Source organism: Falco biarmicus, chromosome 2 (genome assembly GCF_023638135.1).
Source record: "Falco biarmicus isolate bFalBia1 chromosome 2, bFalBia1.pri, whole genome shotgun sequence".
Taxonomy (NCBI): Eukaryota; Metazoa; Chordata; class Aves; order Falconiformes; family Falconidae; genus Falco; species Falco biarmicus.
This window is the reverse complement of record NC_079289.1, coordinates 101400996-101425571: the sequence shown is the minus strand read 5'-3', so window position 1 is coordinate 101425571 and position 24576 is coordinate 101400996. Positions and strand designations below refer to the sequence as shown.

At 38.3% G+C, this 24576-nt stretch overlaps 1 protein-coding gene across 3 annotated transcripts in view; it reads left to right on the top strand.

Moving 5' to 3' along the window:
• Positions 1-24329, top strand: part of BACH1 (BTB domain and CNC homolog 1) — a 49275-nt gene extending 24946 nt beyond the window's left edge. For 2 of the 3 annotated variants that reach the window (XM_056327191.1, XM_056327190.1), the window contains one exon: positions 4394-7897. In XM_056327191.1, coding sequence (XP_056183166.1) covers positions 4394-4855 — 462 coding nt within the window. In that variant the 3' untranslated portion in view covers positions 4856-7897. Of the gene's footprint in view, positions 1-4393; positions 7898-17992; positions 23065-24131 lie in introns of those variants that run through there. The other variant, XR_008820007.1, reaches the window with a different exon arrangement.
• Positions 24330-24576: the final 247 nt, after the last annotated feature.

Sequence of the window (24576 nt, the reverse complement as noted above, 5' to 3'; positions counted from 1 at the left end):
AGTTCTCCTAGTAAGAAAATTGAGTGGCTTTTTTTCTGGCGTTTGTTTCTGACCTGTTTTGTAGTCGATTGTACCATGTGCACTAAATAGTTCAGTGATTTAGGATTACCGTACTCTTAATTCTGGTTTATGGAGTATTTTAGACTTTATGTACATTAATTTGATATCTGCATCAGCTAGGAACATGTGCAGTCATGTTACACCTTTCTCCATACAACTTTGGAGTGAAAAGGAAACTAAAAGTAGAGCAAAGTGCCGTGGGCCTAAAAACTTAGTTTCCTGAAGTGTTCCATCATCGTTCACTACATGCATTTCTGCAACAAAGGAGATAAGCTTTGAGGGAAGGCCTGCAGTGCCATACAGTCCTGATGAGTTGACAGAGCAAGTAATTCACTGTGCTGAATGAAGATGATATTCAAGGAGGGAGCGCAGTCAGGTGATGGTGTTACTAATAGTTATACTGACTAGAGAGAAGTTGCATTTCTGACAGTTCAGAACTTTCTGCCTGCGTTTGTTGTCATACTGTCATTTCTGTTCATTACGTAACTGTCAATATTGTGCAACACTTGGCGGGGTGGGTGGGTGGGCAGGAATGAAGAGGTTCATCTGCAAGATTAGACCTGTAGTTGACTAAGTGCTTGATAATCAAAGTATAATATCCTTTCTTCTGTGGACCTGTGCTAGAACAGCATGACTGTCTGCTGTTTGACAGATACCGCTGTGCAAGATCTAGACGAGGAGTGTTGAGAATTGTGAGGTGAGGTCTGAGTTACGAATCGTGCTCTAGGCACAGACATGTTCCAGTTGCTTATTTTTTCCAAGTGTGCAGCTAAATATCTTCAGAACTTCCTGAAAAGACCTTGTTTGGAGCTGTTGAGCATGTCTGACTGCAACTGTTATTATGCAACATCAAACTTGTGTAAGTTGTGTGAAATACAGAAACTTTTAAGATCCGTCTAGGCATAATTTCCCGGTGGGTGGAAGAAAAGAGACATCTGCAAAAGGCATGTGGTGCATCCAGGTTGCTTCATGCCTGATAACTCCTGCCACAGTCTTGCTTCTCTGGGTCAGTCATGTGTCTCAGACCTGTTAGTCTTTGATCTTCTCATGGTATCCTTGTAATGTGGCTTTGAAAGAGGATAATATGGTGCAGCTGTAACTTTGAAAAATCTTGACAAGTGGATAATTCTCTGTGTTATAGCCTGTTAGGAAATACTGTTTGGCTGAATTACTCATCCTGACTTCCAGTATGGGTGGCATGTTGCGTTGTATTAATTTTTCATTGTTGCTTATCAGGTTTTTGTTCTCTCAGATTAAAGCGCAGTATGTGTGGTATGTTTATTGGGAAGTCCTTTATGTGGAACAGACTTAAGTCCCTGCATGTGAAGAGGCTGGAAACTGACAGGGGAGTAGCTTTGCTGAAAAGGACCTTGGTGGTTTGGGCAGATAGCCTTTCTTTCAGCCTGGACACACTGCTGACCCATGCTCAGCTTGCTGTCAGTGTCCTGGGCCAGTGGTTTGAGGGCAGGGATTGCACTCCTATGCTTAGCACGTGTAAGACTGAATGTTTTGCCCAGCTTTGACCCCTCCCAGTACCAGAAGTCCATTGGCAAACTGGAGCAAGGTTAGGTGAAGGCCACCTTTGGGATGGTCAGGCCTGGAGTACTTCTCTTATAGCGAGAGGCAGTGGAAACGGGGCTTCTGCTGGGAGAAGAGATGGCTGTGGGAAGACCTAATAGCCACCTGCCCATATCTATGGGGAAGTCCTCAAGATCATGTAGCTATCCAGAGTGGAAGCTCTTCAGTTTCCTGGAGGGTAGTACTTTGCAGCAGGTGAACAAGAGAGATTGTCATAAATTAAAATGGGAGGCTTTAACTGGATACTAAAAAACACTTTTTTTCCAATGGGGAAGGCAGGCAATGGAGCAGGTTACTGACCAGGGAGGTTGTGTATGCTCTATCCTTGGATGTTTTCGTGACGTGACTGAGCAAAGCCCTGAGCAGCCTGATCTTACTCAGAGCTGACTTTGTTTGAGCAGGAGGTCTGACTACAGACCTCCTGAGATACCTCCTCACCCAAGTGATTCTGTAAAATTGAAAGTCTTTATATTAAGCTCTCCTGTATTGACAAAAAATTCTCTTTGATGCTGAATCTAACTGTTACCTGGGAGAATGAAGTTTGGTCATTTCTCTTGACCCTCTGTACTGATGATTTTTGACCCCCACATAGTCTTTGCTTGTTGATCTTTCAGGTGAACCTACGTATTCTTGTTGTTCACCAGTGTTCCATATCTAAGAATAGATGCAGGCCGCTCAAGGAGGTGTTGGCTTGTCAGAAACAGTGCTTTCAGAGACCTGTGTATATTCGTGTGCCTTGTACTTTCTCACCTCAAAGCTTTAAAATGAGGATACTTGTAAGGGAGAGCAGTGTAAAGGACAGCTGTCCTCCAGAAACAGTACTTTCCTGAAGATTCTGTAGTTCAGGAGGAGGATGTGTCAGTGAGTGACATACTATAAGCTGTGACCAAGAAAGGTATTTGGGATCTTTTTATATATGCTGTAGCAGGGAGAAGAAGTGTGTGAACTAAACAGATTCTTTACTAGGATAACCAAAAGATCTTTCTCTTTGGTCATTATTATGACTTCAAAACTAGCTGGTATTACTCTGCTGTAGTCGTATAATGCTGCTAAAATAAAACAATAATATTTAAGTGTATTAATCTGTTAGTAAGTTCAGATGGGAGTGGGGAATTTACACTGGAATAACTGTTTCTGAATGTTGAAGTTTGTGTTAAAAAGCAGTCTAGATAATTTCATCAGTCCATAGTACACAGTTGAGTGCATACCCAAAATGTACATAAAGTGATTTCAGATTAGGAGATCTGGCAACAGCTGCTCCCAGCGTGCTAACAAGTAGAAGTTTATTAGCTAAGCACTCTTTCTAATAGTTTTAGGCAAAAAGGACTGGCAACAACGGCTTCTCTTGCAAAATGCCACTTAATGTTAGTCAGTTCTTTCAAAAAAAAATTGTAGAGGTTTCAGTATGAGTTTCTCCTGCAAAAGAGGGTGTGAGGAGGACTGAAAATAATTAAGTTTTCTAAGAGTGAATTAACATACAGTCCCTATGATTAAAATTTCTTTCTTAAAAACTATTTAAAGCTTTGTATGTCTTCAAAATTTTGCCGCCTCTTTTAATTAATTATGGAACTAAAAATGTGTGTGTCATGGCATGTTTGGTTTTTTTTTTTGTTTTGTTCTTTTCTTTAAACTGCTTCATTATGGTCCTGGTTGTTTCCGGTCCTTTGCCAATTCCTTGTTTTTTCTTTATTCCAGATGTTGCTTATTTCTATCACTAGATCTGTTATCAATGTCCTTTCATCTTCAGCCAGTTGTATCAGAAGTCTCAGAAAAATTTGACACTAAAGTAGAAGCAAAAAAAAAAAAAGCTAATTTAATGAATGATACTTTTTTTTTTCTACTTGGTGTTCATTAGTGAATTGTAATCCCTTTCACTGCTCTGTTTGGGAAATCCTTTTGCGTTATATAGCTAGATTGTAAGCTCTTCAGAGCAAGGACAGTGTTATTTCATATCTGAGAGGTATCTGCCACTCTTAAACATGTTATCTGTGTAATTAAAATGCAAGCATTCAGCCAGTATTCTGTTCCGATAGTAGGTTACCTACCTAGTGGTACCTCTGTTTTTGTCTCTTCAGATCACTAATCTTACTCCTCGGTCACTCTACTTTAAATTCTTTAACTTCCAGTGTTCTAGTCAGTGCCATGAAACACACCAGATTGCTTCATATCCAGAGAAAATATTTTGTTTACAGTTTTAGCATGTTTTCTTTCTTTGACTTTCCTATATTCTCTATTTACTTTGGAAACTCTTCAGTCCATTGTTTGTTCTGCAGTGGACTTGGCACTTGAGAATTGAATTTATTTTCATCTAGCAGAGTAGTATCAACAGTAAAAATGTGATGTCTGGTTTTTAAAATATAAACCTCTATGAACACTGCTCTGCTTATGTTTCGTTGACCCAGTGGTAATGGTTTAAATGTGTTACCCTGCAGAATTAGTGTTTGAGGAATATTTATAGTAAGCGAAGCTAGGTTTAATTTATTTAATAACTACAAATTACTCTCTTGGCTGCCAGCATGAGTTTTGTAAGAGCTGTATGTCTGAAAAATCACTTCAAGTAGTTGAGTCATTGATGCTTCAGGAGTGATTAGGATTGTCCTTTTGATAGGCATCTGATTGTGTTGCCGCCTTATTGCCAAAGTGCTTCTGTTTCAGCAGATCAGATTAGTGTTAGTTTTGTTTTAGTATTGATAGAAACACAAACCATGTTTTTTGTATTAAAATACAGACTAAAAGGCTATTTTTCTATTTGCAGCAAAATGAGAAGGAAAACTTGCTGAAGGAAAGAAACCACATTTTGTCAACTCTGGGTGAGACAAAGCAGAATCTGACAGGACTTTGCCAGCAGGTGTGTAAGGAAGCAGCCTTGAGTCACGAGCAAATACAAATACTTGCAAAATATTCTTCTTCAGATTGTCCACTTTCGTTTTTATTCCCGGAGAGAGAACGAACACCTCCATCTGATAGCAAGCTTGTGATACCGCCATGTACAGAATTAGCAGATGGCCTTTCAGGTGTTACATCTACAAATGAGCAGAGTTCTTGTTACCAGTGTGTGAAAAGTGTGTGTGATGCAGCATATGATCAAGTACAAGAACTGCACCCGGTTTCTGTAAGAACACTGGAGAAAACTTCGCTTGTGGAACAGTGTGGACAGAGCAGTGGTATCACAGACTTCTGTCAGCAAATGACTGACAAATGCACTACAGATGAGTGAATCTATGCTCTTCCTATTGCCAGCCTCTCAACATTGCAACTAAAAGAGATTGAGCATTATTGTAAAGTAACTTTCTAAGTGAAAGAGAAGGTGAAACTTTATCTTTTGAAACTACATTGACAATTACATGGTCATTATATTACTTGGCAAGCTTTGGGTTTGCTCTGTGTAGTTTTAGAGTGTAATTTGTCTGTGTCAGCCTAGGAGCTTTTTCCTGTGTGGTAATACCAAGGAGAGTTCAGAAAGTTGTTGGAAAGTATAAACTCTGTGCACGGATGTTTATTTGCAAGGAAGCTTTCAATTCGGATCTAGAGCAGTCCTCACTCTGACTTATGCTACAGTACCTAATGCCACTCTGCATCTCAAGAAAAGCCTCCTAACAGGTGTTTATGCACAATGACTTATATACCTGGAATTCTTATCTCTTCAAGATTTCTTTTTTCCTGGTAGACAAACCTTAAGAATCGTATATAGCTCTGTAAATGTTTATTTTGTAGATGGGTTAGGATAACATGACAGTATGAGAAGATTCTGGCAAGTGTACTCTGGAACAGCTCATTGCTTCCTGTTGTTGCTATCCTTGTACCAGAGCCAGCTTTTGTTGAATATATGCCTTTGTCTTAGCTCTCCAGCATGTAGTTAAGACAACTGGAACAGCAGAGGTGCTGCAGCTTACTGTTCTCTTCTCTAAATTTTGTGGGAGGCATAACAACGTACTGGGAAAGGCAGAAGTTTGATGCAGTTCTTTGATTCGTGTGCTTTGTGCATCCCATATGCTTGCTAAAAGTCATTGCTGTATTGTGACTTACTGTCCTAGCACCTTCAAGCTCGCTGCTGTTTGTGATAAGTTGGAATCAAAGTATTGTGAAAGTTTAAGGAAGACTTTATTTTTTTTAAGGTATTCGGGCACCAGATTCTTTGACTTCAGTGCCTAATTGCCTAAAGAAATTTACAAATATATTTGTTCTTTGATCACTGGGACCAGTAAAGATAATCTTCAGAATTTTATTCTTCAGGATACTTTTATGGCTAAATCTGTAGTATGTTTTCAATGGCTTGTGCTATAAGTGTAAACATATAGAAGGTATAATAAGGAAATGAGCTGGAGAGATTTCCTTTATTTACTTTGTGAAGGAGGAATTCAGCCACTAAAACAAATCCCTGTTTCCTCAATTTTTACATGGCAGTGGATGCATATCGTATACCAATGATGCTTTGTTATTGAGATTTTATTCTTACACCAGAACTAAGTATTGAACCTCACCACAGAAAACTTTGGTTTTGCTGGTTTACAAAACATGAAGAATCTTGTACAAGCCAGTGGAATTCTTCATTTCCTACCTCAGAATGTATATTAGCTTTTTGTGTCTTTGTGTGCATGTACAGTAGGCAGCAACTAAGCAAAGGACTGTTGTAAATACTGCTTTGCAGATTTATCTTGCAGTGAGACAAAACTTGTTCTTGGCAAGGCTAGCTCTTCCCTGTCCCCATAGGTAACACAGCATTAATAAATGTATTAAGACTAAGCCACTTATTTAAAACAAAACTTAAAAATTTGACAGATTTCAACTACTTCTCATAACCAGCACATAATACAAGTGACTACACTACCTCACCTATGGGATTGAAAGTTGATTCAAATCTCTAGTGATACCCTTGGATTTTCATCATGTAGTATTATTTTAAGGGCAAATTTTATGTTAATAGAGCATAGCTTGTATAAATCACAGTGCTTGCAGTAATTGAAATTCAGAAATAAATACTATGTGGCAGATACCATGAGAGTTCTATTGCTTTGGACATATATTTTCAGATAACTGAATTGAAAATCCTTTAAAAGACTATCATTGATATATGTTGATCCTGTATATGTATTTTCTCCAGCATCTGTATATGCCTGGTTAACTAATCTGCCTCCCTCCCAAGTGCCACCCTGGGCAGTGTTTTGCTCCTAAGTCTCCATTTTAGTTAAAAAAAACCAAACAAAAACCCAACAAAAGACAAAACATAAAGTCCCAAACCTCTCTATTGTCCATACATAATATCACTTTTTAAAGCTGGTGATATTCTGAAATGATGTTGATAATAACATTAAAGCATTGTCCTAATAGTACACATCTTCTGAAATGGAATTCCTTGGGTTAAATGTTTGTTATAAAGGGGTGGAGCACCTATGCAGAGAATGACTGGCTGAGAACTTAAACATAGCCAGTGGCCCAAACCCCTGCCACACTTGGCTGTGGATGTTGGAAAACAAGGTCGGTGATGACCAAGTTCAGAGGCTGGACTGTCCACCAAAGAGATGTGCTCCACTGCTGCAGTCTGGTGGTCAGCCAGGGTCTGAATTCCACCCAGCAAACAGTGCAGGGCTTCCAGTGCAGAAATCATGGCTGACATTGACATACAATAAAATTCATGTCTTGTTTTTAAAGCTATGATGAACTTGAAGATTAAGGGTAGATTTTTGCCTAACCAGCTGCATCTAAATAATTTTTAAAATATTTATTTAATACAGTAGACCTACAAGTTGCATGTTGACTTCTATAGCCTATATCATCAACTTGCAAAAATTAAGAATGAATGACAATTTTATGATAACAGAATTCTCAGGTAAATGTTTTGGAGTTTCGTTGTTTGTTTTTGTTTTTCAGTAAAGAAATACTCAATTTTGAAATTGTAAAATAGTTTGTTAAAGCATGTTTTAAAATACTTTGGACAAACTATCTTAAAGCCATAAGGGTATGGTGGCATACAGATTGTAAAATAAACAGATAATTACAACAGTTGATTTTGTATCTTTCATAATTCAGTATTTTCTAAGACTACAATAAAAACCACTATCCTTTCTACAAAGGCTTTTCTTTTTTGTACAAGTCTTTTGCAGCAGAGGTCTTTACTGGTGTGTTTGTTACTCACTTATGTAGTACTACTAAAACATTTCTGAAAACAGTAGCAAAGTAGTCCATATAGTTGATAACTTCTTAAATATACACAGTAGCAAATATTACTGAGTTGGAATAAATTTCCTGGAAGTTTATTTGACTTTTTTTGTGTCTTGTTCTGTTTGAGTGGGTTTTCTTTTCTGGGGAGCTTTATTTATTTATTTTAAGGGAAGGAAGATGTAACTGGCTGATTAATGGGATAGTGTAGGGTTTTTTGGTCTAGAAAAAACTTGGAGGTGATGCTTACGTGTGTAGTATAGATCAGCACGTGAAACTGAGCTTTACCGTAGGGGAAGTTGTAATGGTATGTATGTTTACTAAGCTGCTCAAGAAGTATGTTTGTAACTGAAAATCTGCTGGGTCCTGTTAAATAATCAGAAGGATTGTGGAAAAATTACCCCTTGAGAAACTGCAATTATAGTAAGAAACTGCATTTATAGTAATCTTCCTCCGTACCTCCTAACAGTAAGCTGTAATACTCGATCTAGCCTTTCAGTGTTGTGTTTGACCTTGCTCTGAAAGCTTTTCATTAGAAGTCTCCCTTCATTTAAAGTTTTTTGTAACCTGTGTGTTTGATGCTTTCAAGTCTGAAGTTACCCAATCCCACCAGCAGACCCTTTCTTAAAAGTTGAAATAGTCTTTTTTGGGGGGGGGAAATGCTGGGAAGCAAGATGATTATGAGGTTCAACTTCCTGCTTATAATTGATAAGGCAGTAGAAGCTGTGTATCCTTTCTCCAGGAGAGTTTGTCTTTGGATTGTTAGTCACTTGGATTTAGTCAGGGTGTTGTGTGTTTCTTGACTTTAAAAAACCAAGATGTTAGCTTGCACAAGAATGTTCGTGTGGTTTCTCTTTGAGGAAACATAAAATCTTGATACAAGAGTCTGTGACATGGTTAAAACTCCTCTTAATATTCGGCAGGAAACAACAGCATGAAAGCTAAAAGGTATGTATGCCAGGGATCGGTACTGTACAGTTAGTTCTGCCTCTGGGTCTTTTTTAGGAAGTAAGAAATAAGGAACTGCTGATAACTGGCACCCTTTGTCAGCTGTGGATTTTTATCTGAGCATGACCAAGCTAAGTGAGATTTACTTAAAGTGAAATAGCAAAGTTTCTCCAAAAGCTGTGAGGAAGATAAAAGCGCATACTTCAACTGAAGCATTTTTTTGAACAAATATCTTTAATGCTTTTCTGACAGAGGTTTGAACATAAACTAGTTGATCTTTACAGAGCAAAGTGAATGTTGTCCCGTTTTAGCACTGAAATAGAAGCTGGACAAACTTGACCCTGATGCAAGTTTGATATTCTGTTGTTTGCATGATGATGTTTTTGGTTTTCTTGCTTTTATTCTTCAAAAGAATGAGCCTCAAAACCACAAAGCTACAATTCACTAGCATGTATAAAGGAGGATTTTGATATTGGTACTTGCTACTGGTTGAATATTTTTGGACAGAACTAAAAGAAAAAAGGATAGGAAAATGAGCTATTATAGCAGAGGTTTGAATAAGAGAGACTTCATGAATATGAATATTGTTAAAGCCTATTTAATCATGTATTATGGTGTCCAGGCCTCTTAAATTTGTATACACTGCATTAAGCCTTTTAATTGATATTTGCAATTTTAAAAGATTAAAAATAATCTGACAGATTGTGGGCACTAGCAATATTTTTTTTCCCCCCTACCTCTTGATAAATGGGATAGGGCAGGGAAAGCAGTGTTGGGAAACCTTGGGGACCGAACGTTTAGAAATGACAAGGATATTTAAACAAATGTTTCTGTGGAGAACGAGGTGGTGGATGAAAGTCCAGGTAATGGTACTTGTAGCTGGGAAATGTTTTGCTGTGTCATGGGTTTAAAAATAAAGAATGGAAAGTACTGTCCTGTTGAGCCAGGAGATTCAGGATAGAACTTGTCAAGAGTACATGCTGGCACACCACCACCCCCACCACCCCCCCATTTTTTTTCTAGCTTAGAGAAGGTAGTTTTACTTCTCTATCCCTTCTCTACCGTTTTGAAGAAAAGTGGAAGAATATAATATATATATAATAATGGTCATTCTGAATGCACTGTAGCTTTCTAAGGATGCTATTTAAAAAAAAGCTTTCATATATGCTAGGTATTGCAGGCATACATACAAATAATCAAAAGTCTCTTTGGAATAAAGAGTAAGGGTTGTGAGATATTCCAATAACAGGATTTGTAAAGTACAAGATAAACTATAGTCTTATTTTTGGTTTTAAGATGATGTTTTGACTTGCTACCTACCATACACTTCATGAAACGCATTCATAACATGGCTGTGGGAGGGTAAAAACATCTTTAGACTATAACTTAACATAAAGCTGTTAGGATTGTATTGTCTAAAATTAGGTTTACTTGATGGATCGTATATTGCCTCACACTTAAAGATGTTATTACCAGCTAGTGTGCTAAGCAGTAAATATATATATATAAAAGAAAAATACTTTCCCTGAGCTCATTAGAAGTGCTAGTGTCTGCTAGACAGCTGGATTGACACACATCATGGAGTACCTAGAATGTTCTGTGAGCCATGCCATCTATGTAGGATTTAATGTGTCATTGTTTTCCTGACTGCATTTGGATCAGTTTTTTTAGAGGAAACCGAGGAGCAGAACAGCTGATATGATACCATTCTGGCAGTGTCAAGCAGAGAAAACTACGTTGCGTGGTCAAGATGCACTAGGAAGTCTTGAGATTGTTTGTAAAGTTCACTAGAAGCTGAATATTTGCTTGTAGATAGTCTTGAACTGCAGTTCTTAAAGTATTGTGTGCATGTAGTGGGTTCTTTCCCCTATCGTAGACTAGTTTAGGTTGGAAAAGACCTTTAAGATCATCAACTCCAACTGTTAACTTGGCACTGCCAAGTTCACCACTAAACCTGTCTCTAAGCTCCACATCTCCACATCTTTTTAAATTGCCTCCAGGGATGGGGACTCAACTGTTTCCCTGGGCAGCCTGTTCCAGTGCTGGACAACCCTTCCAGTGTCAGCTAGTGAGAAGCTTTTTCTGAGTGCTACAGCCAGTAAAGAGCTTCCAACTTTCTATGTATCTATAGATGTATTTTAAAAAATGAGGATACAGATGAAAACTGTCAATAAGTTTTTATAGGTTCTAGTAGTAATTTAAGACTTGTAACTTGTGCTTTTTTTGCTAATGAAAAACTTATTGGTGGTTTCATAACCTTCCAAAATTAGAAGGTAAAAATGAACATATTCATAATGCCTATACAGGACATCAGAAAAGTGTCATCTGCTTGTGGGATTTCAGTCAGAACCGAATTAAACAAGGAATTTCTTTGTTTGTTCTCTGTGGGTGGTTATTTTCTGTGTGGTATATTTTGGTTTTGTTTTTGTTTTTTTTTAAATTAAAAGTTCAAACAAACCACCACCAGAGGAAATAAAACCAAGAGTGTCAGATTCTGGAAGGTAGAAGTCTGTAATTTACAGGATTTCCGCATCAAAAAAATATTTCTGTTATTTTCTTAACAGGAAAACAGGTTTCTAGTTTTGTTTTCATGGAAATTTATCACAATTTCACTTTTTAAAACTCAGATTTCTGCAAAAAGGTATATAATTTTATGAAGACACTCTTTAAGACTAGAAGAACCTTGATGTCTGAATAATTTGGGATGTGAATATTTTGTTTCTGTAACTGTTTTCTTCCAAGCTGCTGATGCCTGCTTTGAAATTAAGGGCTAGTGAGTGTCTTACATGAGTAATAGAGATTTCCAAATCTCTCTTTCATACTGTTAAGAACCTGTTTTTCAGGAGTGCTGATGTACCGTTGCTTTTTCTCTTACTTGTGCCCATGATGTGAACAGATACTTTTGCATCAAAAAGACCGGTTGATTTGGCATGGGGTGGTGGAGACAAGGGCAACCAACTACGACTTAGGCCAACCTAGGACTCCTTATGAAGGTCTCGCTGATGTTTGAGGCCCTGAGTCTTGGCGTGAGCTAGAATGCGAGCACAAAAATGTGTTATGTGCATCCGTCCTTCATCACATGGCTTTGGAGAAGCCTGGATCGTTTTCATTCTACGGATGCTGCCTATCTAGTGGCTACTTTTATTTGGATTGTGCAGTCGATTTTCTTCTTTAAACTACAGATGGCAGCATGATGCCGCGTACTGCCTGCATTAGGCCTTCTCAAAGTGAGAGCAACTAAACTGACACTCGTTGGTTTTTAAAAAAAAAAAACAAACCAACCCAAACTACTGGCAAAGTGAATTTAAATTATTTAAAAAAATAATTTAGGATGCAAATGTCAATATCTAGCTTTTCAATCTGCAAATCCTATTTAACACTCACCTTATGTATTTCAATGTATTAGTGATGCAAATGCGGCATACTGATTGCTGATGTTACTATGTTGAATTCAGGTCTGAATTCCAAGAGCTTACATTCTGTCCATAACTTAATTTGTGAAGTGTCTCATATCTTACGGGCTTGTATTCGAGAGAAAAGCAGTAAAAATAATTAACAGAATATTTCCAGAGGCTTTCTGCATTGTGAATATACTGAAGTTGCAGAGTATGCTGAAATTTGCCTTGGGGACTGGCCTAACAGTGTTTTAGCGCCGCCTTAATATTAAATGTGCTATTAGTTCATGGAGCTTACGTTACTTATTTCCTGAAAGAGAAGAGGTTTTTAAGTCCTGTGTCAGCATTGGGCCTTTTAAATATAAATAGGGACAGAAATAGATGATGGTTTGAAAATCAGGCTACTACTTTCTAAGTCATACGAGTTTGCTTTAAGAGACTCAATCTGATGGCATCCCTAGTTTGTGATCAAGAAATTACGATCTTGCCACCTTGTGCACGCTGCACAGCAAGGTATTGGGAGGTAATTTCCACAAACGAAGTTGAGGATTATTCTGTTCCCTCTTTCCCCCATCTTGGTGGACTCTCTTCTTCCTGGGTGCTGCTCTGAAGAGGGAAAAGGCTGTTTTCAAACAAGCCAAATGGTACCAGGTGATGCCAAATGTTTGGTATAAACAAACAGAACGAACCAAACTTTGGAAGAAAAGATTTGCTTTTACACATTTTACACAGCATCAGCTGCAGCTTTCAGTTGATGCTGTGTAATGCTGCTCACAAAGAAAAGGGGCAGAAGAAGGAATTAGTTGAGGTAAAATAGAAGATGCCTACATTTAATTATTTTGTTGAGAAACTATGTTAGTATTCACCTTGATGTCAGTATGCTAGATTAAGCCTGAGTGTAAAGAACAATTGAGAAATTACAAACTGTCAGCTGAAGCTTTGTGTAGTCCTTAAGCACTCGTATAGATAAAATACTTGAAAACTCAGTAACACACAGATGCTAACAGTAACTTCTCTCATATCCTTTTTCCCCCCCTTCTCAGCTTAAAAAAAAAAGAAACAAATGCAAACTTGTTAGTTCGTGTGTATATGGCAAAATTTTCTGCCATAATAATACCAAAATTGGTTACATTTATGTAGCTCTTCCTATAGACACAGTAATAAAAATGCTTTTAGGGATACCAATTTGCTTTAAAAATGACAATCTAAACTAGAAAACAGCTTTGTTTTTGAACAATATACAGAAAAGTCTTTATTCTCAATGTATTAAAATGCAAATGGTAAAAGCAAGGCTGTACAGATGTCATAAAAAGAAAATCCTTATTTCAAAGCTGATTATTACTTTACAGTTGCGAGAAATTTCCCAAGTAATTTAAATGCTTTTTCTTAGTAATGGAAAATGACCTGTGTATAATTCCCATCTCAAAAATAGCTTAAAAAAATCTTTGAGCTGTCAAAAATTATTTCAACCCCATCCTAAAATCAAAAGGTTATGGTTCAGCCCAGAGAATAATACTGGACTATAAAATGCTGAAAATGTAGCCTGAAACACTGATGAAACCAAGCAATAAAACAAGACAGCACATTAGTCCTTCTTTACTATGTTCCCATTATATTGATCTGAAGATCTGGTATCTGATCCCAGAAATATTGTTTGTTGACTGGATTGCCCTGTGGAGCTCTTAATGGGAGAAAAAATAAACTGGGGGTAGGAAGGCTCAATGCTGCAGCTGAGGCACTTGCCATGCCATCTTTCCAATACTTTTGGAGACTTCTTATGGCTGAGATTTTGCTTGTAGGCTCACAAATTTAGGAAATCTGTCAATCAAAATAAATGTTATGCCGAGAACTCAGCTGCTGTGCATTGTTGGGAGTTTGGGATTTGAGGTGGTGTGATTTGAAGCTGAGGCTTAAGGATCCAACAGCTGCTGTTTGGAGTTGGCATTTTGGCATTACAACTTTTTGATGTGCAAATTCTTCCAGGGAAAATACCTCCGGGAGAAACATGATCTTACATACCGTTGCAGGAGGCACTGCATTGTTTAAATTGTTCATTCACAGCCATCTTCTACAGGTGGCTTTTCACTTGAAAATAGTCATGTTGGTGCTGAACGTGTTGTAGCTATCTATGTTAAGTTCATGTCTTAAAAAAACAGTTCTTGGATTTTTGTTCTCCCATTAGAAAACAAGTTGCATCAGCTGGAGACAGTGGCTCCAGATGATGCATTTATGAATGCTTGAAAAAAATACTTTAAAAGTCAAATTTAAATTTTGGTGGTTTAAATTTTCCCTTTAAATCTCAAGTCAGCCTGAGCGATGCTGATGAGTAAGTTTGATGTCTCTTGGCACTGCAATGTCTTTTATGTGCAGAATCACTGATTATATGCTGATAGAAGTCAGCTAGATTGCAGACCTTGCTTCCATGTTGTTAGCTAGCTAATGAAGGAAAAAACCCACCCTTTGCGCAAGCTTCCTGGTTTTGTAATGTCCTTTTTGCTTTTCTCTTCTCCCGAGTTTGTGACAAGTCATACAAAAGAAGAATCCTAATTCTGTGTGTGCTGCAGGACCATCATCCTGCAGCATTACCTGTCAAGTCTATGAATTAGTAGGATCCAGGACTATACTCCCCTCCCTGTTCACTAGAATGTGATTTATGATTTACTTTTTACAAATCAGAAAAATATTGTGCAAGACTTAAGAGAAGTCTTGTGCTTTTGCTGATACTATTCGACTATTTTTATCCCCTTTAAAACTTACTTCATGCTATTCATATAGGAAGTAAAACACATGAAAAAGTGATGTAATACTACTCATGACTCCTCTCACAGTTTTTAAGATGATGGTTTAATCATTTCAGGTTTTTACAACTGTAACTCTAAATTATAAATTAGACTAGGTATGGTATGGGTTTTTTGTTGGTTTTGGTTTGTTTGGTTGGTTTTTTTTACTAAATGATGGTCATCAAAATAAGTGCTTTTGTGTTATGTTCCGTTGTTCCCACTGTCTTCAATGTTCCAATGAGCAGTCAAGGATCTAAATGGGTAAACTATTGTGGCAAGGCAAACTACATGTGTAGCTCAGGAGATACAGCTTCAGCATCCACTGCCTTTCCTTCCTTCACAGATAATCGGAAGCAGGGAAGACAGCAGTCATCACTGTGGCCAAAGTCTACGGGCCACTTAGAAATCCCTCTTTTTGTTGAGGCCAGATCTGCTCTGTAATGGCATGGAATTGTTGTCACCTCTCGTCTGGTCCCCTGGTGCATGCGATGCATGGGTTTCAGCTGTCTTATGCAGAAGGCTGCAAGCATGGAAATCATAAGGCCAGGTGTTTTTTCTTCAGCTGTGCTCTGAGGCTTGAACTGTCTCATGGCTAAGTAGTGTAATATGGCTGCAATGTTAGCGGATCCGGCAGGAGGGCACAAAAATGTAGGTTAAAACGAGGCTTTGCAGCAAAATTGCAAAATAAGTATTAAAACAATTTGAAGCATTTTGCTAACTGGAAAGGATTCCTGTTGTTGAGGTACACTGAATGAACTAAAGCTAGCTTGAAAAGCTCAGTGCATATGCTTTCAAATTCTGTGCTCTTCCAGGGGTCAAGAAACTGAAGAAGATTGGGAACAGTCATTGCAATAAGCAGTTTGACTGCTGCACAGAAATATCCCTACCTAACTAGATGCCTAGTAAACTCCAAGATAAAGTACCTGTGACTGTGCATAATTTTGCTACTGCCATCAGTGATGCTGGCAGAGGGATTTGGTTGCCTAAAGATAGGCATTCAGTACTATTTCATGTATGTGGATCTCCCATACATTGTACCTTTACATGTTGCAATGGAAAGCTGCTAGTCAGCCTAACAAAACTGGGAAAGATAACTTTAAATGGTGGTAGTGGAAGCTTTGGCAGCTCTCCAGCTTCATTCAAGGGAGGCTGGAAGTGGATGTAGGTACTATAGTTTAAGGACTCAGTGGTGGTTTTTCCCAGAAGACTTGTCATTCCAGGAATCAGATTAACTTCAGCAATGGGAACTTCAGATTGAATGAATCAGAAGAATCACAAGTTTGTGAGACAAAACAAGAATTCTTAATTCAGGAAAAATGAATCAGGAAATACAGTTGAAATTAGGGGAACCTACACATTGCTAAAAGGAAGTAGTTCTTCTTGTGTTGTATAATTTGAGATGGACAATTTTGGTGTTGCATTTTAAAGGCTGTTGTAAGGCTGGCTTTGAAACTGGACTACCCACCTATCCAGATGGTGAGCTTGGAAGCAAGCCTTGGCAGCTACTGAATGATGCTTTCATCCAAGTGTACCTCCACAGGTCTGATAAGTTAGTACACCCATAGTTCAACATCAGGCCAAGTGGAATTGATGGGCACATCCAGACAGCCCATAGACATTTATTTCAGCTGGATGAGATCAGTGGATCAGAAATCTGCTGAGCTTCTAGTGACCCTGTGACTGTTCATCAAGAGCCTTCTTGGCATAGTTAGAAAGACGAAAAGAAAATCTGAAAAAATCATAGGGAGACATCTTGTTTAGTTAAAGCTTTATTCATTGTAGTAACTGTGGACATCAAATATTCTGAAAGTGTTAGACAACGGGATAACAGCTTCCGTGAAAAGCAGATTAAGTCTCCGGGGTTTGTATTTCTCAAGTATTCCTCAAATAAATCTACATTGAATTGAATGCTTAAAAAGCAAGGTCTTGTTCCAGTTGGGCATTTTGTATAGCGGGTTAATGTTGCTAGTTGTATGTTTCAAATGTTAGCAAATGGATTTTCACAAGTGCTGCAGAACCAATATATATTAGCTCCATAGTATGTATTAGTAAACTAAGCCTGTAAGCAGGCCAATTCGGTACTTGAGGCTGCCTAGTGTCCAGACAGTTGTCTTATATCTGCTATACCTTAAAGATTGTCAGCTGGGCCTAGAAGCTGAGCTGAAGCTCTAAGTTTGACCCTCACCATCCCTGTCTACAAGGTACTTGGCTGCATTTGAGCATAGCAAGACTGTGGGGAGCAATCCCATAGTTCAGCTCTTGACTTCCTCCTACTGTCTGTTGGCTGTGCGCAGCATCATGTCTAAAGGAAGAAACAAAACCACAAAAAATAGATTATTATAATTTGATCTATTTTAATGTAGGCTTTCAAATAAGAAACAGGTAGAGAGAAGGAAAGTTCATGCAGTCATTTGAAACAGGTGAGTCCAATCCTTTAGTCTTAAGTACCACTGAAAGCCTGATTCAAAGAGTTATTTGGTTCGAAGTTAAAAGGGAATGGAACAAGAACTGTTTCCTTACTCTTTCCTCCCTCCTCTTTGCAAAGAAACCTACTTAGTAAAGTAAGATTCCCAAGGAAGAGAGCCAGGGGTAATACAGAAGTATAGATGACAGCCACAGCCAGGAAGAATCAAGTATTGAATACTTCTGTTTGTAATAGTAGAACCTGAATTCAAGGAAATGTCTTGTTTCAGAAGCTGAAGGTGAAAGACCTCTGCCAGTTCTGACTGGGGAGGGAAGCAGAGGGTGACTGCTGTTAGGCTGATTTCTTGGTGGACTGGCACCTTCTTTTCTTTCTCCATCATGTTGTAGATGACCAGTCTGTTTTGCTCAAGCACACTGCGGGAAGGGCATGTGTTACCATGGATTTGTGTATGTGCAGCCACTGTTTGTTTGGGGTTTTTTTATAAATATTGTGTGAGGAGAATGATGTTGAGAAAAGTTACTAAAAATTTGACATGACAAATTATACTTTTCATCTGATTTAAGAAAAAAAAGCAGTAGAACAATAAGAGCATCCGAACAGCTAATAAATAGCAAAATTTTAATATCAGCTGTTTTTTTCATTCTACTTAGGACTGCCCAATCACATGATGATTTACTGACTTCACTGCTAATACTTCCAGAAATCATAAGAAGGATGTGAGAACACTTCTGAATATTTACAGAACACTTCAACTTCTTCATTTCTCACGTAGGCAAACCCCAACTGTAACTTCCAAAAAAACTGAACAACCAACTTCTGTTTTAAAGATCTCCTTTGTTATTCACACTAGATCTTCATGTTCCTTTCAAAGACCAAGAGTTGTGACAGGAGCCACTGCAAGAAAAAAAATATCTTACCAATTTGGTGACCGTAATAGACCTCTTGCTAAATACGGAGATCATTAAGTGGAGCTGTATATACTTTCATTAGGGAAGGAGGAGAAAGGTCTAACCTGTGTTGGTCAGGGTTGTTTCTAAAAAATTTCTTAACCCTGAGCTATCTTCCTCAAGGGAGGGAAGATGATCTCATCTTAATCCTTGGATTATGTGAATGACATTTATGCTTACAAATGCACTGCATAAAAGCCATGATGTCAGAAGCCATGCTGGAAGCATTTTTATTCAATGAGGAATTTCCTTCTGTTCATTTGCTGGTCTGTATAGAAAATGTCTTTTCCCTTTTGACCTTTACCCCCTCTAAATAAAACCCCAGATAATTTTTGCTATTTTGTCCAGCTGTATGTGCTCTTTAAGGAAACAATCCAGATTAAGAAAAGTTTAATTCTAGCTCACTCGCATCAAACTAAGTTGAACATAGTTCAAAACTCTTACTGAACTTCAGGAAATTACTTTTCCATAGACTTTGCCTCTATTTAAGTTATTTGAATAATTCAGAAACAGATAAACCAGGATAACATGATGTAAAATACAGTGTTTCCAGGACTATGATGGAGAGTGTAAGGAATTTAAAATGAATTGTGAAATCAAGATTGTTGTTCTCCTAATGCGTCTGATTAAGATTTTCGTGACATTAAATGCCTTCAGCTCAGCTATGTGCAGTGAAAATCAACAACTGTTTGCTCAGGCAACTCAGACACATGGAAATTTCCATACAAGACAGGGAACTCAACACGGGGAATAAATGAAGTTCACAAAAGGAGAGGTGACTTTTTCTTTTATCTTAGGTCTCTCTTGCAATTAGCAATACCTGGTATCCACTTGCTCTTGCGTGAATTTAGTCACTCATACCGTAATGATCCTTCTCCTCATGCTAAGCCTGAGACAAAACCCCGGAGTGGGGCTGTCTTGCTGTGGCAAAGTGAGATGAATTACTGGACTGGTCACAGGGAAAAGCAGCCTGGTGTCCTAGAAAGCTTCTAGCCCAGTGCTCCAAGGACCTGGGTCCAGGGTCCTTGCTTTGCCTTTTCAAATGCTCTGATGCTGGAGGTTGCATGCATGGTCCAGCTGGCTAGAAACACTCAGGAAGAGGAAAGGAGATGTCATTGTACCTTGTGATGCCTTGCATGTCTGCTGAAGTGCTGGTTTAAAGTCTTTTGTGAGCTCCCATAAGAACCCACAGTGAGGTCCCAGCAACTGGGGCCATCTAAGGTGCCCTGATTTAATGGCACCATAATCTCCTCTGAGTACTAAATAGGTTTAAAGGTGCTTCTTGATGTGTAAGAGCACCGGCCGTCTTAAAGGAGTTGCTGTATACATTTCTTGTTTAAAAAACCCTGTCTCTACTGCGAAGAATTTACAATAAAATCAGACATGTTTGGTAGGTGTATCCTCACAGATTTGTTTTTTATCGGTAAAGACAATTCCTTACTTTGTACATAGCATTTTGTTGACTCACCTTTGTCTTGTATATTGTGTGCTATTAAACCTGAGTAGGCACTGAAGTCTGCAGATGTCTCTGGTGTTCTAGAGGTGAAGGAAATCTGAATATAGCTCTCCCTCTTCTGTGAGGAATCTGAGCAAAAGAGAATTATTTTCCCATCACATTAACTATGTTCTGAAAGACCCGCATGCAGAGGCTCTGATGGATTTCAATTCTTCACTGAAGAGAGAGAAGGGTTTCAATTCTTCTCTGTCAGAGAATATTTACGTACTTTGCCTTTTCTCCTAAGACCTTCCTACAGGTTTGAAATGACTCTCACTTGCTATTACTGTGGGAAGGAGAAGGAAAAGGGGAAGTAAACAGCTGTCTGCCAGAGGCAGGTCAGGGTCCTCTAATCTTCCATTTTATACATATAAGATTAAAGATCTGCTTTGAGTTTTGATTAAGAATGCAAAGTTAAAAGATTAAATACCAGCAAGCCAAATTAAAGAGGTTTAAGTCAATCTCAGAACTCATCAAAGGACCAAATTTTTAAGCTGTCATTACAACACAGGATTAGCGCAAAGCTTCCCTGAAGCTTGATTTGATGTCCTTCAGTCAACAATGTTACTCTCCTTGCAGTTTTGTGCGCTCGGCATAAAACCAGCTATTGTCTTGTATTTAGAGCTCATCTCACCCCTATCCTTCTTTGACTTTTTCTTTTTTTATACCTGTGTCCCAGTTAATCTAGGAACCCTACATTTTTTTGTGACCCTCAGTTTATACTCCAGCAGAAATGTATTGGTCTGTATTATGCACTGTCACGAAATGCATTAAAGCTTAGTAAATGTGTCTGGTTTAGAAAAAAGGTCTTAGTCACTCGGATAATTACAGAGTATTCCTATGAGTCCCAAGAAGTAAATACGTCCCAGTTCCTTTGTACGTTTCAGCCAATTGATTCCAAAGATCCAGAAAGAAGGAAAATGTAATGAGTAACTAGAATGTGATAAGGCTAATACAGTTGTCACCACTGGGTATCTGAAAATGAGTTTTAAAACTCCATAATTGATGTTCATTTCTTTTTGGAACCACAAATCATTTCAGCTGAAATTAGTGAAAACCTGGGATGGGGAGGGCAGAAGTCTGGAGAGTGATTATATCCAGGAATCCGCTAATGCAAATAACTACTTTGGTAATAAATTTACAGACTGTCATAAATGTTATTTAAAGCTCATGCTGTAATGCATTAAAGTAAATGTTCCCCTGGTTTTCAGTATAATAAATTAGGTCCTTTCCACTTTTTATTTATAGAATTTGGGACATCTCAGCTACATTAAAATTATGCTTTACAGGATTGTAACCACAAAAGATACCTTAATAATGTTACTAAATGCTGTAGTAATTAAAGCTTTAATTTGAAGTTATTCCCCCTTGTAAGACAGTGTGCCAAATCATCTATTTAAAACTTTTCATCTTAAGACTTGTGATTTTTTTAAGAGTTAAGAATAGCAATGCAAATTTTTGAACCCACATTTTAGCTTTCCTATGTATCTGTGCAGAATGTCTTATCCAAAACATCAAACTTCTATGCCAAATTACATCTTTTTTTGAAAAAGGCAAAGTAAAATTTGTGTTCTTTATTGAAATATAGTATCTTCATTTATGTATTAATACACACTCTTCCCTCTCTGCTCTGTACCTTGAGATCATTTTTGAAACTGTTGCCTTTATTAAGGGTCATTGAAAAATACTGCTATACAAGTTATGTGAACGTACTATACTGTTGTCAGTACCTAGTATCTTTCAGAAATATTCTTCAGGATGGTGGAAGACAAGCGTTAAATTATTGGGCTTAAAAAAAAATTTACCTTTTTTTTTTTTTTTTGGTAATAGTTTTCCACAATCTTTTTTGGAAACTGCTTGCTGATCTCAATCGTTTTGGACATACTGCATACAACCGGAAAATGCTTTCATTCAGCAAATAAAATTCAAATTAGCTAGGTTTTCTGAAAGAACTTAACATGTGCCTTTTTAGTAAATATGTGGGGAAACAAATGCAGAACAGGGAGAATCATGAAGGAGGGAAAACAGTTGTTGCTTATGAATTTCTTGGCATCCTGCTCTTGGCAGACTTGCAGTTATTTTATATCTGAATTTCCCTTGTTCCTGGCTTCACTTACTGGTATTCAAGTTGCAGACAGAAATGGAAATGGAAGAATGTGATTTCCAACCGACAACAATCATGGCAGGTACGGTATTCATAATAAACTCCGTCTCCTGAAAACGATATTGCCAAATTCATGTCAGGGGTAAGCAGATAAAGACTGGGCAGAGTCTGGGTAAATTTGTTCATGCACTGGTAAAGCTGGGATGCAGCTGACTCCCTACCATTTTGCATGAATTTGTTCCTGCCTTTTGGTGGACTTTTTCAAAATGTGGAGTGTAGGAACAGCGATCCTGACCATACATGGGCCCATCTGGCTGTGTGTGCACTCCCTGCCAGTGGCTACATCATTTGGGGCAAATACAGTGTCATCCTTCCCCTGCCGTTTCCTCCCAGTGATCTGAAGGCTATGGGCTTCCTGAGCCTGAGATTGCATTTACATTTTTCTCTTTAATGGTTCGGTATGCCTTTTGATTTTTAGACAAGGTGTACATTTAACATGCTAGTGAGTGTCACCGTGTAAGTACACCCTCAAAAATGTCATTCCTCTTATTTTGCTTCTACATCTTCTGCCTGACCAATTCTTCTGATACCTTTAAGTGTTTGCATTATGTAAAAGGAAGATTAACAGGTTTCTTGTTCACGTTTGCTGTTTTGTCTCTCTTCACTTTACCTCCTAAATTCAGCTGTATATCCATTTTCAGATATGGTGATCAGAACTTCATGCCTTGTTTAAGATGTGTATTCACATACTGTTAAAGAATGCTTTCTGGTTTATTCTTTATTCCTGATCTTGTTTAACTTTCTGTTCATTGTTTTGACCACCACTGAGCACAGAGCTGTTTCCAAAAACCTATCCACTCTGGGTATGTATTTTTTTTTTCCTTAGTGATACACAGCAAGTTTGGAGATCATTAGTGTGTATGGTTAATTAAGATTGTTCTTCCTTGTATGCAACACTGTCTTCAGCAACATTGAATTTAATCTGCCTATTTTACCATCCAGCTGTTTAGTGTCGTTCTGCAATTCTTCATAGTCCATTTTATCTTTTTACTGTGCTGAATCAGCAATCTTTATCCTATAGTTCACTTTCTTTTCCAGATAATTGATGAGCATGTTGAACACAGAGATGTCTCCTCTTTCATCTGTAAAGGAACGCGTGTGGCAACTTCCTTTATGGTAAAGGCTAATAATTTATTCCTGCTGTTTATTTCCCATCTCTTAACCTGATATTAATCCTTAAGAGGACCTATTCCTTACAAAAAGCTTTGTTCAGGTAGTGTTACACAAACCCATTTTGGAAACCCAAATATGGTTTGCTCACAGCCACGTGCTTGGTGACCCCTTTGAGGAACTTGAACAGGTTTGTAACTTCCCTCTTCTGGTCATATTGCCCCTTCTCATCATATCACTAAAGTTTCTTGTAATTCTTCCCGTTATAATCTCAACCAATCTGATTTCTACAGGCAGCAGAATTACTAAACTGCAGCTCCCTACATCTTCCTGTAGCTCTTTTCAGAGGTTGTCATCACTTTCTTTTTCTCTGATGGCCATGTGGTAAAACACACCATACTTAATTACTTCAAGAATTAATATTTGAGATTCTTAAGACATCATCATAAACTGTCTTGTCCTCATGAATTGTTACTATCTGTTTTATCTATTTATTCTACTTTTCTACTGACACTTCTATTTAGCATCTTCTCAAGTCGACTGTTTGGCTGGAAGCCGAAGCAGGGATCTCCGCTCTTCCACATGGTGAAAATAAACGCAAAGAATTGATCTAGCATTTCTGCTCTGGCTTTAACTTACTTGTGTATTTTTCTTACATCTCTCTCTTTTCCAGGTTCTACAGGCTGGTTGATTTTCCACACATTAAAAAGTCTGAAAAATTCTCAAAAATCTGTCTGCAGTGTTTTTCTTATTATAGCTTTATATTTAACTAGCTAAAGTTAATGCTTCTCTGTTTTCCTTGTTTGGACATGGCTTCCACTTCTGGAAGGATGCCTTTTTACTATTAAAGTATCCTGGCTTTCTTTACTTTGCTGCTTGACCACACCAGCATTTTCAGCAATCATTTCAGAGTCATTTTTGATACATGGGATGCTTATGTTTGGAGCCTGACATACGCTGCATTCGTGTACCCTCAAATCACCCACAAGCACTTGGGCCCTTTAGGTGCTGCTTGCAGTTTGACATGTCGTCTGTTTGACACGTCATTTCAAATGCATTCTTTTCTTTACCAGGCCCGTATGGTTGCAGCTGGAACGAGTGAAAATTTTACAGAGCAATTGAAACAAGCAGATGAGCAAATGCTGGAAAATCAGTCTGGGTGGCGTTAAACTCTGAGCTTCTGGCAGGATCTGCATCACACAGTTATTAGGATTAAGTCCTGTCTGTTACCAGCAACACATGTTCAACAGGCTCCGGTCGGGCTGTCACGGTGAGTGCTGAAGGGACGCCTGTGTGCCTCGCTCCTCAGAGCAATGGCTGGAACCCTGGCACACTGGCCTGCTGGAGGGACAGCTGCCTTCTGGAAAGGGTGTTCACAGGTCGGGGGCATTGGGGGGGTTCTTTTGGCCTCATTTTCTGTTTATGCTTCAGGTGGGTGCTGGAACGCACCAGGGAGTTTGCAGGATTGATGTCATGGCATCTGTCGGCTCCCTTGGGTGTAGCCAGCATGGTGCGACA